We start from the raw sequence: 18746 nt of genomic DNA, 5'->3' as shown, positions 1-18746 counted from the left end.
GCCTTAAAAAAAATTGGGAAGGGGGTAGAGACCTGACTTTGAAAGTCTACTCAACTTGCATTTTTAGAGTTCAAAATCTCTAAGAAAACCATATTCCTGCTAACAGATATTCTCTACTTAAAGGGAGCATGGATGATACCATTTCTTGGTTTGACAAGCAACTTTCTCCCTCATTTTTTAAAACTTGAAATAATTTTAGATTTACCCAAGAAGTTGTAAAAGTAGTACACAGAGTTTTCATATTCCCTTCACCCAGCTTCCCCAAATGTTATCATCTTACATAACCAGAAACCAAAAACTTAGCACTGATGCAGTACAATGAACTACTCTAGAGATCTTATTCAAATTTCTCCAATTGTTCCCTTTTTCTGGTTCATGATTCAGTTTCAGATCCTGCACACAAGCAACACTTCAAAAATGCATCCTTTCATTCACTATCTAATGCATGTTTCTGATCCCCCCCAAAAGACCTGTTTTCTTTCATGTTGATGAGGTAGTTTCATCATCAACCATTGAGTCTTCCAGGCGATATATGTTTATTTCCTCCACAATGCTCTTCATACCTAATCTGTGAGTCTTATCTTGTAAGCACAGGTCAAATAGAGTTTCACAGTCCCTTGTCCAAAACCCTTAGACCAGATGTGTTGCCAAATCAGAACTTTTCCCATTTGAGAAAAGTTACACTGCACATAGGCTATACATTACATTAAAACAAAAACAGCGAGATCCAGGGCAATTTCCCCTAGTCAAACACACTAATACTTCTGTAGTAAATATGTGTATTTTATGAGGTAAGTGGGATAAGTAAAGATTTTAAAAGCATCCCAACACTCCAGGTCCAATTTTGCCACCAAATGAGCTCGGGTCAAGCTCGGGTTTTACTATCAAATGAATTACAAAGAAAATACCTTTCAGTTTTTACAGCTCTTTTTAGCTATTACAACTGCAAATGAGGGAGTGTAGACCTGTACCTATGAAATCCGTGGCCTCATGCATCTCCCACCCACCTTCACACCACATCCTCTTTCACCTCCAATGTTGCCTCTGCCTCCAGGCTCTCTTTACTCCAATTCACCCTCCCACAGAGCCTCCAGATAGATCTTTCTAAAGTACTTGCAACTCTCTAGCTTCAAAATCCTTAAAGATTTCCTATGCAAGGAAGGAGGTTGGAGTCTAATCTTCCTCATGAAGTTCACAAGGCTTCCACCAACTGAGCCAACTCCTCTGACTGTAACAGTGCTACACCCAAGAAGAATAAAAAATGAAAAAGGCATAGTCTCTGTCCTCAAGAAGCTGCCATTTAATTCAATCTCTTGAATATTTTCACCTAAGTAAAAATATAGAATATAGCTTCTCCAATCATCCAAGAACGTATTGGGATTTTTTTTTAACTCATTCTTTTCTAGCTAAGAAATTCTACCTTAGTTCTTGATCACATTAAAGATTACTAACAAAATCCAACATGTTGGCATGAAAAATATTTTTCACATGATACTAACAACACATGTCTAAAAATACTTGCTATGCTACTGTTGCAATTACAAAGAGCAAAAGCCAGGAAAACTTTTCTAAAAACAAGCAAACCCAAAAAAGTAACATCAAAGATGTTATTTAATGGGCTGAATGATTTCTCATGAGATTGTTTTTCCAAAGCACAAAGATATAAATAAAGTCTGAAACCATGCCTTTGTTTCCATATTAGTATACTAATGGAATCGAATGACATTATAACCAAGAAAATTATGTTAGAGAGAGCTACACAAAAATCCCCACCATCAAAGAGTTTAGAATTTATCCCAACCACACAAAGGCTGATCTCCAATGCAGACATTAAGGAACATGCCAGTGAAAGAGGAAAGAAATCATATTTTCAGTATTTTAGTTTTGTTTTCTAAGGTGCAAAGACACTTACTTGGAATGATGAATTAAAAGAAAAGTTCCTAGACATTGTATTTCAAGATAAAATTATAACCTTTCTTAGAATTATCTCAGGAAAAGTGCACAAAAGCAGTGAGAGTAAGAGTTAAAGAACACCACCACCAAATCCCATAATGAGGGGGGTAGAGAGAGGTAGTAGGTATACCCGTGCTCTTCCTACACCAAGAGAGGGGAGGAGGGTTCCCTCCCAGGGTGGCTCTCCTCTCACAACAGAGTGTGTGAGTGTGTGTGTGTGTGTGTGTGTGTGTGCGCGCATGCACACATGGCAGGTTTCTCACTGGCAGTGTTGCTTCCAAACAGAAGTGACAACTGCCTGGAACCGACAGAGATGAGGTATCCGGTGGCGGACAGCAATCGTGGTAGAACAGGCCAACACTGCACGGATGCCGAGTGATGCCACTGCTCTGTAAAGCCAGGATCCAATCTGCCAGGGGCCTGGAACCCTGCAGTGCCGACTGCTTAAGACAGGGGTCCCTGGGACAGCCACTCAGGTAGCAAACACCTCACTCTAGCAGAAGGAAGGAAGGTTATCACCATGGTTCTTCAGGGAGCAGGAATAGTTGTTTAAGGAGACATCAAAAGAGATGAATAAAATTCAGATGCTTTACAAAGAAAGAGAATTTTTAAAACATTACGAAAAAGGAAAGAGAAAGGGAGTAATTTTCCTGAATTTTCTAAATGTTCTGTTTTTATCAATCAGGTGAAAAATAAGTGTTGTCATTTCTCATTTACCTTTGTATTGTCATCCTTTAGCATGGAACCTGGAACACTGTAAGGACTTAATGAGCATTTACTGAAAGAAGAGACACGAGCTGATGTGGAAGACATCAGAGTGAAAGTAAGAGTGGACCAGGACAGTGAGAGGAACCCTGGGCGTCTCTCACACCCAAAGAGCTTACACAAGTCCGCCTGATGCAGAAAGGAGGTGCCACGGTCTACGTTACAAGCAAAATCAAAACTAGCACCTCTGGGGACTTCCCTGGTGGTGCAGTGGTTAAGAATGCAGGGGACACGGGTTCAAGCCCTGGTCTGGGAAGGTCCCACATGCCGCGGAGCAACTAAGCCTACGTGCCACAACTACTGAGCCTGCGCTCTAGAGCCCAAGAGCCACAACTACTGAGCCCACATGCCACAACTACTGAAGCCCATGCACCTAGAGCCCGTGCTCCGCAACAAAGAGCAGCCACTGCAATGAGAAGCCCAAGCACCGCAATGAAGAGTAGCCCGTGCTCGCCGCAACTAGAGAAAGCCCACGCGCAGCAACAAAAACCCAGCGCAGCCAAAAATAAATAAATTAATTAGATTAAAAAATAGGAATTCTGGGGCAGACCGCAGCATTGCAGAAAAGGACTAGAGAGCTGTGACCAAGCGAGAAGGGTGCTTGTGGGAATGTAAAAGAAGGATTAATTTGGAAATGGAAGTGCTGTAGAAGTAGAGGCAATCTCATTGGCAAACTGCAGGGCTGTGGAGCAAAGATCAGCCAGTGAGTTTTCTTGAAGTACATCTGCTGCCATTGTGAGAGAAACTTCTCTGGTTCCTAGAAGGTTCCAGAACACTCAAGCTTCATCGGAAGGTGTGAAGAAAAGAAACATGGGGACTATTCTTTGCTGTTAGCAGTAAAAACATCTAGTGGGAGCACTGACCTAAGAGTCCCATAGGGCACAACAGCCTATGAATCCAGATGTGCCATCCATAACACTTCGTTCCTGGGTCCCCGGCAGTGACAATCTCAATTCAATGTTTCCTGTGGAGCTCTTAAGCCCTTATGCAAATCTGAAGATGTTGGCCACTCATTAGATACGGGTATTAACTTGCATGAGTCATCTGTATATTCAGCCTGCAGCTGAAACTACACAAAGATGGTCCTGCCTACTAACGGGCACACCCACCCCACTCCCATGTGTCATATCTCTGGCCATGGGAGTGAGACATAATCATCTACTTGTGACAGCTGAGGGCTGGGAATGGGGAGAAAATGAAGGATCCAGGCAATAATGAGGCAGAACCAATGCCAAGGAGATGACCTCGAGTATTTCAGTTCCAGGATTTCTAGGATGAAACAGTTTCCAAGCAATAACCAGGTGAGGAACAGAGAATGCAAGTAAGGGTTATCGGTCAAGAATTTATGAGCCATGCAACTTAGGAACAAGATTCCTGGGCTTTGGGTCTGTGGGAGCCAGTCAGCTAACTGATCTGTTTACTGAGCACCTACTCTGTTCCATGCAGTGCAGACGAGAACCAGTTCCCAGGCCAGCAGAGTGTGGCAACACCAGTGCTGCAGAGGGTGTGTGTGGTGCTCAATGTCACTGCCTCGGGGATCAGCCCCTGAGATAGGCCGGGGCCTGCAAAAGGGGAAAGGAGGGGGCAGCGGCTACCAAACAAGGGGGGACCGAACACCGCAAAGGCAAGAAATGCACAAACAGCCTGTTATTAACATATTCTAAGAAGTGACAGAGAACAGGGAGGAAGATGGGAGGGTGGAACTTGGAAACAGTACCAGAAGGTACAAAAGTGGAAACCACGGTAATCCAGAAAGAAGAGGAGAAGAAAGTCAGGCCCTTATTCCAGGGCCGTCCCCGATGGTAAGCAAGCTATTCCACAGTTCGCAGGTCGGGACCATTTATGTACCATTTCACACAAAGCTCCGCTTTCCATAAAATCTTTCTCCTCCAGAGAACGTCCATGAGTAAATCTGTCTATCTATAAAAGATTTATAAACAGAGCCAATAGAACAAGCTTGGTTTTAAATTAGGAATACTGCACTAAAAATGACTTCCCAGAGGTTGCCAAGTTCCAGCAGAGGGCTGGAACTACCAGTGTTTCTATTGGAACCTCAGTCTGTAATTTGGTCAGTAAAAACTGACCAATTTTAGGGACCTCTGAACTTTAAAGTTCTTTCACATTTATTTTCATGGATGCCTGCAAAAGTCTTACAAGTTAAGCTGTGTCAATACCTCAAGTCCTGTTTGAAACATGAGGTAACTAAGGACTCATGACACCGAGTAAAACACCATATTCATGCCATGGGTGTTCTGAACCTCTGAACCAACTCCCTGCCCCAAAGTCTTTCCTCCCATCCCCTTGTGGGCCTTCTAGAAGCAGCTTGCTGGCTGTCAACAGCACTGCCTGAACCAACGTGAAGCCCAGAGGTTTCAAAGTTATTTTTCTGAGAGAAAACAATACTATATAATACTTCCTCAAAGTCATAGCCAAAAACCATATGAAAGCAAGAGGAAGTACATGTTCCTCAACAGCAATCAGCTTCCAGGTATCAAGTAGCCATAGCAGCTGCACCCCACCCCAGTCCCAACCTCTGGCACAAACACAAGCGTCAGGATCTTGAGGCCACTCAGATACGTCTTTCCACAACAGAATGACAAAAGGCCCTGACACTTCCACTCCCGAGGGCACTAAAACCATAGCCCCGAAGGAACAAGGTGGTTACTTTTCATATGAGTTACTAAACTGAGCCCCTCTACGCCGGAAAGAGGGGGCAGGAAAAGGAAATGAAAGCAAGTGACTCTAGTTTCTGGATTTCATATGCAAGACTAGCCAGCAACAGGTGCAGCGTTCCGGTGAAATTAAGACTCCCCAAACGCCTCTCGCCTCTGCAGCACAAAGGGCGCAAGCACAGCAAGCCAACATTAGCAGTGCTGTAAGAAGTGGAAGCCATCATCATTTCCTAGCCAGCAGCAATTCTGAAAAAAAAAAGAAATTTACCAGACAGTACACAAAATATTTCTCTGCTGACATGAGACTTCTTTCACACTGTCCTTTCCTTAAAACACTTTACTCGAAAATAATTTAAATGTTGGTCATAATAAAATATTTTTTAGGCTAGTGACTAGCATAGTGCCTCGTATGGAGTAGGTGGGCAATAAACATTTATTGGATGAATGAATGAAACAAGCAGGTAAATTAAAAGTTGCCTTCACAAATAAAGATAACCAAAATCTTACCCTCAAAAGAGTATGTAAGTGTATTTTTCCCCGTTTCTCCAAGAAGGGAACAAAAGGCTGGAATCAGAAGCCAAGAGCAAGAGATATCGCAAATAGAAACATATCAGGATTGTGAAAACGACTATACTACCCAAAGCAATCTACAGTTTCAATGCAATCCCTATCAAATTACCAGTGGCATTTTTTTACAGAACTAGAACAAAAAATCTTAAAATTTGTATGGAGACACAAAGGATCCCGAATAGCCAAAGCAGTCTTGAGGGAAAAAAACGGAGCTGGAGGAATCAGACTCCCTGACTTCAGATTATACTACAAAGCTACAGTAATCAAGACAATATGGTATTGGCACAAAAACAGAAATATAGATCAATGGAAGAGGATAGAAAGCCCAGAGATAAACCCACCCACCTATGGTCAACTAATCTATGACAAAGGAGGCAAGGATATACAATGGAGAAAAGACAGTCTCTTCAATAAGTGGTGCTGGGAAAACTGGACAGCTACAGGAAAAGGAATGAAATTAGAACACTCCCTAACACCATACACAAAAATAAACTCAAAATGGATTAAATGCCTAAATAGAAGGCCAGACACTACAAAACTCTTAGAGGAAAACACAGGTAGAACTCTGTATGACATAAATCACAACAAGATTCTTTTTGACTCACCTCCTAGAGAAATGAAAATTTAAAACAAAAATTAACAAATGGGACCTAATGAAACTTAAAAGCTTTTGCACAGCAAAGGAAACTACAAACAAAACAAAAAAACAACCCTCAGAATGGGAGAAAATATTTGCAAACAAATCAACAGACAAAGGATTAATCTCCAAAATATGTAAACAGTTCATGCAGCTCAATATTAAAAAAAGCAAGCAACCCAATCCAAAAATGGGCAGAAGACCTAGACGGACATTTCTCCAAGAAGACATGCAGATGGCCAAGAAGCACATGAAAAGCTGCTCAACATCACTAATTATTAGAGAAATGCAAATCAAAACTACAATGAGGTATCACCTCACATCAGTTAGAATGGGCATCATCAGAAAATCTACAAACAACAAATGCTGGAGAGGGTGTGGAGAAAAGGGAACACTCTTGCACTGTTGGTGGGAATGTAAACTGATACAGCCACTATGGAGAACAGTATGGAGGTCCCTTAAAAAACTAAAAATAGAATTACCATATGACCCAGCAATCCCACTACCGGGCATAACCCCAGAGAAAACCATAATTCAGAAAGACACATGCACCGCAATGTTCAGTGCAGCACTATTTACAATAGCCAGGTCATGGAAGCAATCTAAATGCCCACCGACAGATGAATGGATAAAGATGTGGTACATGTATACAGAAAGGAACGAAATTGGGTCATTTGTAGAGACACAGATGGACCGAGAGACTGTCATACAGAGTGAAGTAAGTCAGAAAGAGAAAAACAAATATCGTATATTAACGCATATATGTGGAACCTAGAAAAATGGTACAGATAAACCGGTTTGCAGGGCAGAAATAGAGACACAGATGTAGAGAACAAATGTATGGACACCAGGGGGGAAAGTGGTGGCGGGTGTTGGTGGTGGTGTGATGAACTGGGAGATTGGGATTGACATGTATATACTAACATGTATAAAACAGATAACTAATAAGAACCTGCTGTATAAAAAATAAATTTTAAAAAAAAAGAAAGAAACATATCAGGAAGTGCCAACCACCCATCCCCTGGCTAAAGCTGAGAAACCCTGTCTGCCATCCCTTGGAATTAACAGATCTATGCAGGGAATTCTCATTTGGAGAAGACCAAACGGGAAAAACAATCATAATCATTTGAGCAATCAACTTTTGGATTTTCCTTTCATTGAATATGCCATTTCACCTAACAGTTTCCACCTGCCATCACTACAGAATTTACAAAATAAATTTTGTTGTATAATGTTTCAACACGATGAAAATAATCTGCTGACAATATGTTATTGAAAATATCTTGTGCTATATGTGACCTGTATAAGAAAAATATGAATGTGGGTAAGATGAACCAGAAGTGAAGCCATTTTATGAGCCATAAAAACTGACAGGGGCTTCCCTGGTGGCGCAGTGGTTGAGAGTCCGCCTGCCGATGCAGGGGACACGGGTTCGTGCCCCAGTCTGGGAAGATCCCACATGCTGCGGAGTGGCTAGGCCCGTGAGCCATGGCCGCTGAGCCTGCGCATCCAGAGCCTGTGCTCCGCAACAGGAGAGACCACAACAGTGAGAGGCCCGCGTACCGCAAAAAAAAAAACAAAAAAAAACTGACAGAAAATGTAGAGGAAAATGGCAATGAAATTGAGTCCAAGATGGAGAACATTATATGAATACTGTATTAAATATAAAGAATAATTATCAGTATAAAAACATCACTGATTTATATAAGGGGCTTAAACAATGATAATGATATTAATTATAAAAATAAGGTTTCAGAGAACAGATAAGAATAAATCATCAAAATTATCAGGACATATCAGAGAACAAAGCAATACAAATAAAAATGTAGTGTAATAAATAATTTTATAAAATGACTATAAAGTATGACTTGATTTAATGACACATTTCATTCAATTTTCTTTAAATTCATGAATTTCTCTTTTGTTTACAGCTTAAGTATTCTGAGCAGAATTTCTCTCATCCCTGTATATTCAATTTAAAGAATCCTTAGATTTTTCAAGTCACTCCTTCCAAGATCCAGAGTAAACTCCCGTTTTCTTTTACCTCAAGGTAACAAACACCCAAAGATCTTGAATGAAATTCTTCGCTGAGATCCTAAGTGCCTAGTTAAGAATTACCTCAAACTTAAGGAATAAACTGGAATAGGAAGTCCATTACAAATATCATTGGTTTTCAAGTGAGGCCTTTTCAGTCATTCATTCATCCATTCATTCATCTGCAAGGATCTATCATCCCTAGAGGTCAGGTGTTGTGCAAAGCACTATGGGCACACTGGTGAAAATCTTGGTCCCTGCCCTGAGTCTGGGGACCTCTTAGCAACAAATTAAACAAAGCAATTAGCATTGTAACAAGTGTGCTGAAGCAAGCAACAGGACGGCTGGTAGGAATAACAGGATGAATCTACTTCAAATTGGTAGTCAGGGCAGACACCTCAGAAGATGTGCAATTTAATCCGATGCCCAATTATAGTAGACGGGGCTAGCCAAGAGCTAGGGGAGGTATTCCAGGCAGAGGAAGAGTCTGTGAAGAGGTGGTCTGCAGAGCAGCACGCTGGCCACTGCCGAGGCGATGGGCAGCGATAGAGGAGGCTAATTTATAAACACGGAAGCGAAGCGGCATCTCACCAAGCAATTCGCCCAACATGCCTTTTCCCTGACACACACTTTCCCCTCGGCCTGGAATCCCTCCCTTCCACACTCTCCTCTGCCATCTGGCAAGTTCCTCCTCTGGGAAACATCCCTTGACTCTCCAGGGAAGAATAAAACTCCAGAAACGAATCCCTCCTAATCCGTGATCCCACCGCACCTAGTACTTGCCACTATTACACCCCCTAACACCCGGCACTCAATCACTTGTTCAAAACCCGCTAAGCAGAGGTCTTGCTTTATTTGTCTCTGTTTCCCAATAGTCTATCCCGGAATTCGGCACCAGCAGACATGCAATAAATAACAAGTGAGTGAGGGAACAAACCGAGACAGAAATGGACAAATGAACGCAGAAGGGCCACCAATGCCAACTCATTACTCAGCCTAGGAGGTTTGGAACAGCACCACAGTTACAGCTGATTAACCCATTTATAGTCTGGGGGGGGAGGGCAAGATGATTTCTATCCCCATATGATTTCCATACAACAAACGCTTTGGGACAAATCTTCTGGCATCACAGAGAAGTGATGGAATAATTTTCAGAGTGCCATTAGATATGGGCCCCAATCCATTCACAACCTACAAGCATGCGTGAAGTGCCAGGCCAGGTATTAGGCTCAAAGGCTGACAGTGGCTCTGTCCTGTTCCGGAAGACCTACAACTAGCAAGCAGAGCAGATCCTATTTCCAAAATATCGCTAATGACTCACATTGTAAGATTCTTTATACGGAACTAACTTCTTTCATAATATTTTTACAAGAAAATGTTTTGTTAAAAAATTCCAAGGTCACCCATAGGACAAAATTATTTAGAATCTGCTGCTCAGTAATTTTCACACTAATTCTTGGCTCACTGAGTCATTCCGAGGTTTCCTTTCTACGACCAATGCACAAAAGTTTAAGGAACCATAACATTCTAAGTGAGCCTTCTTTACCTGCCTGTGACCCTTTGCCGTCCCCATGTGTAGATGTGGTAGTCACTTCCATTTCTTGCTGGCTCAGCACATCCTCCAAAGGTAGTTCAGGTTCACAAACCAACCGTGCATGCCTTCTGAAGTCGCAAAGATATGTGTACCCCTCGGCTGGACAGTGTGCTTTGCTGGAGTCAAATTTTAAAACAGGGCCAAACAGTGTGGGAATCATGGGGAGAGGAGTCCCTCCCCAACTGGCCTGACCAGAATGGTTGCATTCCTGCCCCGTAACACAGCCCAATCCCCTTCTGAGCCTCTGCCAGGCTGTGGAGCCTGTCGCCTTAAAATCCAGACGTGCGACGACACTTACCTACTTAGGAATAGCCAGGTAAGGAAGGTATATGTATTTCTACAAACACAGAAGAGCCTAGCGCTTCCTCAGTTCTCCTTAGTTTTTACTTACATTTGTGCCAAATGAAAACGTGGGTGAGGAATAATGTTTAGGAATTAAACGATAAAAAATGTTCTTAAGTGTCCAGCTCTTGCAAGAGAGCTTATTCTCATAAATTTTACAATTTTTCAACCTATATACTCTAAACTAATCTCTAAAGCTTTTAGAGATCTAGCCATTAATACACTAAATAATACATGCTGTCAAGCTAAAAGGTAAACTCTGCCTCTTCAATCAGGAGTAAAAACACTACCAAGTGAAATACAAACTGCGTCTTTTTGCCAACCTCAACGCACAGCCCTCTGCTCATTTCATTCCCAATCACTGCCCTCATTCAGGTTTTCCGTGGGCCAAGCTCCACCCTCAGCCAACACCCGAGCGTTGACTTAAATCTGGCTTCCTTAAGGAGATCTTCCCTCACCACTCGAGCCCAGCCCAGGCCCCGTGAAGCCCCCTCATGACGCACTATCACAGCACTGCAGGACATTTATCCCCTAAGCTATGAAACAACTCTTTGTATATTCTGCAGTTTGGTATCTGTTTCTTCTACGAGTCTACACACTGCAGAGGCCGGCCACCAACACTGAGTGTTCATCAGTTTTGTTGACCATGCCCACTACAGTCCCTGGCCTGAGGGGGCGGGGGGGCACGCAACAAAGAGTTATTTCCACTTCATGTTGTCATCTCTGTAAAATTACTCTTAACACAAATATCATATCATATCACTTATATGTGGAATCTAAAAAAATTGTACAAATGAACTTATTTACAAAACAGAAACAGAGTCACAGATGTAGAAAACAAACTTATGGTTACCGGGGGGGAAATAGGGGACGGAATAAACTGGGAGATTGGGATTGATATATACTCACTATTATATATAAAATAGATAACTAATAAGGACCTACTGTATAGCATAGGGAACTCCTCTGAATACTCTGTAATGGCCTATATAGGAAAAGAATCTAAAAAAGAGTGGATATATGTATATGTATAACTGATTTACTTTGCTGTACACCTGAAACTAACACAACATTGTAAATCAACTATATGCCAATAGCGACTTCCCTGATGGTGCAGTGGTTAAGAATCCACCTGCCAATGCAGGGGACACAGGTTCAAGCCCTGGTCCGGGAAGATCCCACATGTCGCGGAGCAACTAAGCCCAATGCACAACTACTGGGCCTGCACTCTAGAGCCCGCGAGCCACAACTACTGAGCCCACGTGTGGCAACTACTGAAGCCCACGGGCCTAGAGCTCGTGCTCCGCGACAAAGAGAAGCCACCGCAATGAGAAGCCCACGCACCACAAAGAGTAGCCCCCGCTCGCCGCAACTAGAGAAAGCCCGCGCGTAGCAATGAAGACCCAACGCAGCCAAAAATTAATTAATTAATTAATTTAAAAAAGAAATATAACGTGAAACCCATATGTGCTTTAAAAAGGAAAAAAACTATACTCCAATAAAAAAAATTCCCAAAATTAAAAAAAACCAAAAACTAAAAAAAAAAATTTGTCTGGGTTCACCAAACTACCAAAGGGGGTCCATGGGCAAAAAAGGAAGGGATGTGATGATAAAGAATAAAAACCCTAATCTACACCCTCATCATAAGATATAAACATTTCATGAATCGAGGAACACTTATATTCTGTTTTTAATGAGTTGAACTTATCTTTACTCACTGGGAAAATAAATAAAACACTTCTAAAGGAGAGATGATTTAAAATAAACAGAATTGGGCTTCCCTGGTGGCGCAGTGGTTGAGAGTCCACCTGCCGATGCAGGGGACACGGCTTCGTGCCGCGGTCTGGGAAGATCCCACATGCCGCGGAGCGGCTGGGCCCGTGAGCCATGGCCGCTGAGCCTGCGCGTCCGGAGCCTGTGCTCCGCAATGGGAGAGGCCACAACAGTGAGAGGCCCGCGTACCGCAAAAAAAATGATAATAATAAAATATAAAAAACAAACCGAATTATTAAATTACAAAGTTGTTTTTTATAATAAATAAAAAATGTATTTCAGTAGTTTTAGTATAAAACAACTTTTAAAGAAGAAATTCTCAAGGGACGTTCACAAGTTTAATAGTTACTGTACAGTTCAACTAACAGATATCCTTGACATATTCTTTTTTTTGAGATATAATCGACATATAACATTACAGTAGTTTTAAGTGTACAGCACAAATAATTGATATATGTATGTACTACGAAATGATTACCACAATAAAAAGTTCAGTTACCATCCATCACCACACACACTTACAATTATTTTTCTTGTGATAAGAATTTCAAGATCTACTCTCTTATCAACTTTCAAATACACAATACAGTATTGTTAACTAGAGTCACCATGCTGTGCGTTAAATCTCCAGGATTTATTTTTGTAGCTTTTGACCACCTTCATCCATCTACCCCACCCCCAACACCCTGCCCCTATAATCACCAATCTGTTCTCTGTATCTTTGAGTTCAGGTGGGGTTTTTTTTCTTTTTTTTTTAGATTCCACATATAAGTGAGATCACACAGTATTTGTCCCCCTCTGTCTGACTTATTTCAGTTAGCATAATGCCCTCAAGGTTTACCCATGTTGTCACAAATGGCAGGATTTCCTTCCTTTTTATGGCTGAATAATATTCATATATATATATATAATCTCCCATCTTCTTTATTTATGTGTCAGTAGACATTTAGGTTGTTTCTGTGTCCTGGCTATTGTCAAAACTGCTACAGGGCTTCCCTGGTGGCACAGTGGTTGAGAGTCTGCCTGCCAATGCAGAGGACACGGGTTCGTGCCCTGGTCCGGGAAGATTCCACATGCCGTGGAGCGGCTGGGCCCATGAGCCATGGCCGTTGGGCCTGCACGTCCGGAGCCTGTGCTCCGCGATAGGAGAGGCCACAACAGTGAGAGGCCCGCGTATCGCAAAAAAAAAAAAAAAAATGCTACAAAGAACATGGGGGTGCAGATATCTCTTGGAGATACTGATTTCATTTCCTTTGGATGTATTCTCATGCGTGGAATTGCTAGATCATATGGCAGTTCTGTTTTTAATTGTGGGGGGAACCTCCATACTGTTTTCCATAGTGGCTGCATCAATTTACATTCCCACCAACAGTAGACAAGGGTTCTCTTTTCTCCACATCGTCACCAACAGTTATTATTTCTTGTCTTTATGATAACAGCCATTCTAACAGGTTTGAGATGATATCTTACTGTGGTTCTGATCTGCATTTCCCTGATAATTAGTGATGTTGAGCACCATTTCAATGTATTCTTGATAATGATGAAACTTCTCCAACTTTCTTCCAGAAAGACTCATCTTTGAGCCACTAAGCCCCTGGGGTTTGCAAAGTAAGGACACTAGGCAGGTAGGATTACAAAACATATCGCTCTCCAACTTCTACCAGGTATTTCCATAGTTACAACCTACCAGTTGAAGGTTCACCTCATCTTACTCCTATAACAGCTCTGTGAGAATATGCACATACCCTCCAGAAGAAGTAACAGAGTAATCATTAACAGACTTACGGTGAGTTGCTTTAATCAGCCAACCATTAATACCCACAACACTCCAATCAAAAAAGGATTTCTGGGAAAGGGCAGGCCTGGATGGAGTCAGAAGGCCCGTGAACAACATCTAAGGGCTGGGTCAGTGGAAAAAGGTTCAGAGAAGGTACAGAAGTCCAATTTTGCATGAACCTTAATGGTAGCCAGCAGGTCCCAGCTGCACTGTAAAGATTGCTCCGGAAGACTGAACACCACAGCTTTTCTTTCACACAAATTACTTCTCAGTCTCCCCCACCAAACGGAAAATAATGGGAAAGAACCATCCTTGCACCCCTGCTCTGTTGTTCCTTCTCCTGTTTCCCCTCTCTCTCACCCTCTCCCTGTTTAGGCTAAAACTGAAGACTTCAAGCCCAAGATCTGCCTGTTTTAATCCACAAGCACATGTCACATCTCTTTCAGGAAATTAACAAAACCCCCTAACACAGTAAATATAAACCTAAAATCCTTCAGGAAGTCCACACACCCCACTCTGCCCACCAGAATATTTCCTGGAAACCTGTCTCTTTTCAGACACAAATCCATCAGACAACCATCAACAACGAAATGAGATTTGAAGGAAAGTGAGTAAGACATTTCCCTGAAGTCCAGGTAGCCCAGAGAAGCAGAAAGAACACTGAGTCTGGGGCCATTGTGTAATCCTGGGAAAGTCATTTCCCACCCCCCACTCCTTGAATGAATTTTGTCAATTATCAGGCAACAGAAGTGGACTAGATGGTCCCTCAAAGCATCTTCCAGCTCTAAAATTCTGTAAAGGTCCATGTTACCACAACAGCCATCCACGGTTATAAGGGAGAGGGAAGGGCCAAAGGAGGCCACTTATCTCTAAAAATGATTTCTAAGTCAGGACATGCTGCAAAGAGACCATTTCAGCTTGAAGGTCTGCATGCTCTTAGTGTTCATTTAAAACGTCCCGTTCCTTACATTTGTGTTCCATTACAACCACAACCTGTGCAATGTCTAACAGAAAATCTTCCCATAATCACTAGCAACATGGAAAGTATGTGGTTGTAATGTGAGGAGTTTGTCTCAAAATAATCTGGATATTTGCAATGCACGATAAATGATTTCGAAAGCCACGAAGCTTGTCAGGCCTGGCAGAAGCTATAGAAAATGTTAGGATAATCATACCTAACTGCAGCAAGAAATCAGGTGCTGAGAAAAGACAGCTACTAAAAAAATTTAGGGGACCATACTACTTCTGGGATTGCCAAAGAGTAATATTGTGTCGCATCTTCTATCCTGTCAATAAATTTTTTCAACAAAATGATTTCCAAAGTAAATCTCTCGCTACGCACTTACCAATTTTTACCAAAGTAATAAATGCACATCGTTTTTTAAATCAGACAGGACTACAACAAAATGCAGGAGTCCTGCTTCAGTCTTGCTTTCAAGAGGCTGTCCCCTTTCAACTGTTATCTATGTATTCTGACATTCATTTATACATTTCTAAATACTAAGTTTACACTGCTCTTTTCTGATTGTCAGACATTATTTACAGAATGTTTATTATAGTGAATAAGGACTTAACTCTCTTATATTCAATCTCTCAGTTTCTGATATCATACTTTTAATTTCCAAGATGATCTCTTATTCTCTGAATCTGATTTTTTATAGCATTTTCTTGTTTCAAAGATGCGATTATTTTCCCACATCTCTGATAGATATAATATTATGTATCATTTTTCTCTGTTTCCCCTAAGTTCCTTTTTCCTGTTGTTTGGGTGTGGCTTTAATGACAGAGGCTCTCCCCCAACATCTGACTCCTGGCAGCCCCTCACATTTCAAAATGAGGCAGTGAAATACTCAAGTTCTATGAGCTTGGGTATCTATCGCCTGCCAACTGCTGAACTCAAAGTAGGTCATCAAATTCCGTGCTGTGACTATATTATACGCCCAAGAAAAGCATCCTCTAATTGGGGCTGGGGTAAGCTTCAGGAATTCTGATGTCCCTTCATCTTCCTGCTGTCAAACCAGAACCTCACCATCCTCCCTGGGACAGGGATCCCAAGGCAGAGTTCAATTTGTCCAGAGAACGTATACATCTCTGTTCTCCTGTGCAGGAGGGGATGAAGGGGAAAGATCTGGGAGTCAAAGTACACAGTTTACAGTTTTTAGCTCCAAACTTATTCCACTTCCCCTGACCCAACTTCAGACAGTGCTGGTGACTCTAAGTCAGGCTGCTTTCCAAGCCTGGTAGGCGCATCAGGAGGCCTCTGGCTGCCACCCCCTGCTCTGGTCCCCTCAGCAGTCACCACTCTACCATCATCCTCCAACATGTGATACCTCAACCACACACAGCTACCTTGTCTCCACTTCCCCTTGGCCACGTAAGTTTATTCATTTTTTGTCTTTTGTGGTAACTCTAGTGCTATTACTGCAGTAGCAATGATAAATACATATGTACTCTTTCACTTCTAACTACAAGTTCTGCTCTCTTCAATTTATCCTTAGGAAGACTCCTAAAATGGTCTTGTTACCATGAGCTGGGCACTGGTTGCACATGGCAGTAGGGTGCAGGAAAGACCTGTCTCTTGCAATCTCGAATTCCAAAATACAATCTTGCTAAATATTTTAAAGTCAAACCACACTTTGTACAGTAGTATCTGTAACATCAGATGTAACTGTCAGTTAATTATTCTCCTCATGACTGGGCCCAATTTGGAATTGGAATTCAATATTTACAATACAATACAGTAACTTCATATGTAATGAAATTTTATAGTTACAGTATAAAATTACTTTTTACTTAATCTTCAAATGTGAAATTTTACATTACACATAGTAATTCAATCCAGCCAGATTACAGCTGCTATTTGGGGACCTCAGTGCAGACTGACTGTATGTATTGAAAATACTGAATTGCCTTAAAACTTCTTTTAAAATTCAAATGAGGGCTTCTCTGGTGGCGCAGTGGTTGAGAGTCCGCCTGCCAATGCAGGGGATGTGGGTCCATGCCCCGGTCCGGGAAGATCCCACATGCCGCGGAGCGGCTGGGCCCATGAGCCATGGCCACTGAGCCTGCGCGTCCAGAGCCTGTGCTCTGCAACGGGAGAGGCCACAACAGTGAGAGGCCCACGTACAGCAAAAAAAAAAAAAAAAAAAAAAAAAAAAAAAAAACCTCAAATGAATCTCTGAAAATGTATGCTAAAATAAACACAGAAACTCAAAGTTCATATTTATTAAAGAAAAAAATCTATAACTGTACTAAGTATATCATTAATTATGAAAGAAAAAACACCCAATGTAGATGTTCCTATAACCCAAATGCTCAGGGCCTCACAGAACTGCAAATATGCTTTAAAACACAGAAGGCAATTCCCATAATGGTAACATGCTGAAATACAGAAATAAGTACTCAGTACTTTGCTTTGGACTAGAAAGAACTTCTCAGCCGGATGTCGATATTTCCCTACAAAACCCAGTGAAACTGACTGTGGCTACCTAAGGAGGATAGAAACTTCTCAAGCTAAGAAAGGTAAGGTTTTCCAGCATATTCATAAAATTGCAAACTTTTGCCTAAAACACTTGGTTTAGAAGCTCATGTACAGCCAGTCTGATTAAGCCACTGGAAGTCACAGAAGCTCGTAGAAAGTATTTTACGAACGTTGTGAAATATCTCTGATGTATCACAAAAAGATACTAAGTGATGAAAGAAAGCAAGAAATGTAATAACATGTTCTTTCCTTTATTTCCTTTAAACCTTTATGTTTCTGAGATAGCAGAAGTTAAAAATTAAAGTAACTGTTATTGACTTCAAACTTTAAAGCAAAGTAAGTATTAATGTTGTGCTCCATGGATTCTGATCCAGGAATATTTAATAGCCCCTAACATTCAAAACACTGTATCTCAAAAATGTATTTCCTTGTTCTTTTCTATCACATCATTAGAGTGGGAGGATCTTTCTGCTCTCATTCAAACGATAATAATTGTGTCAATTATAATAATCAACTACTCTTGATTCTTATCAAGAATGGAATGGAGGTGAATGATACTAAAATATTTACAAATAATATTTACAGTATTTAATCCACAATTTACCTGGTGGTTATGACAATTTAATGGCCTACTGAAGTAAGTATAATCAACCCAATCACCAAATTTAAAAATTACTAAGGTTCCTTCTTTCCATCTTTGTTCTGTAAATGTGGGAATTAGTCCTTGAGCTCCTAGGCAAGCCAAAATAAGTGCCACTCTCTACATCTTAGCAGAATTTACCTTCTAAAAAAGTCAAAATCCAATACTCCCTACACATTTTCCTACATCCTAAACCTCAGGTATTCTACTTGTTAATCCTTTATACGGGTATTCAGTCCCTATGTGTCAAGCATCCTTCAAGGCAGTGACGTAAAATGGTCCATGAAATCCTGTTTCTTTTTCTCCAGCACCAAGATATCAGTCTCATTTAGTGAGTTCCTGTGTGGAAAACATTTCCAAGTTAGTTTCTTTAATTTCCAATACCGAATAAGGAAAGATAAAAGCCCTACATGATGAGTCACAACCGTGAGTTTGGTGGTCGAAATAAATTCCTGGACCACAAAGTTACTTGCAGGGCCACTGTGAAAGGCCACAGTGGCGGATTAGC

The 18746-nt window shown here is 41.4% G+C and overlaps 1 protein-coding gene across 6 annotated transcripts in view; it reads right to left on the bottom strand.

Annotated features, from left to right (window-relative positions):
* The window catches only part of UTRN (utrophin), a gene marked incomplete at its 5' end in the record, with an annotated part of 496387 nt that overhangs the window by 441079 nt on the left and 36562 nt on the right, over window positions 1–18746 (bottom strand). The window contains one exon of one of the 6 annotated variants that reach the window (XM_079938686.1): window positions 10178–10385. The exons of the other annotated variants lie outside the window; for them this stretch is intronic. Within the exon in view, the coding sequence (XP_079794812.1) occupies window positions 10178–10385 (208 nt within the window). Of the gene's footprint in view, window positions 1–10177; window positions 10386–18746 lie in introns of those variants that run through there. 6 annotated transcript variants of the gene reach the window in all.

This window comes from Stenella coeruleoalba, assembly GCF_951394435.1.
Source record: "Stenella coeruleoalba genome assembly, chromosome: 12".
Taxonomy (NCBI): domain Eukaryota; kingdom Metazoa; phylum Chordata; class Mammalia; order Artiodactyla; family Delphinidae; genus Stenella; species Stenella coeruleoalba.
The sequence above is the reverse complement of the archived record's forward strand: the minus strand, read 5'-3'. Positions and strand labels throughout refer to the sequence as shown.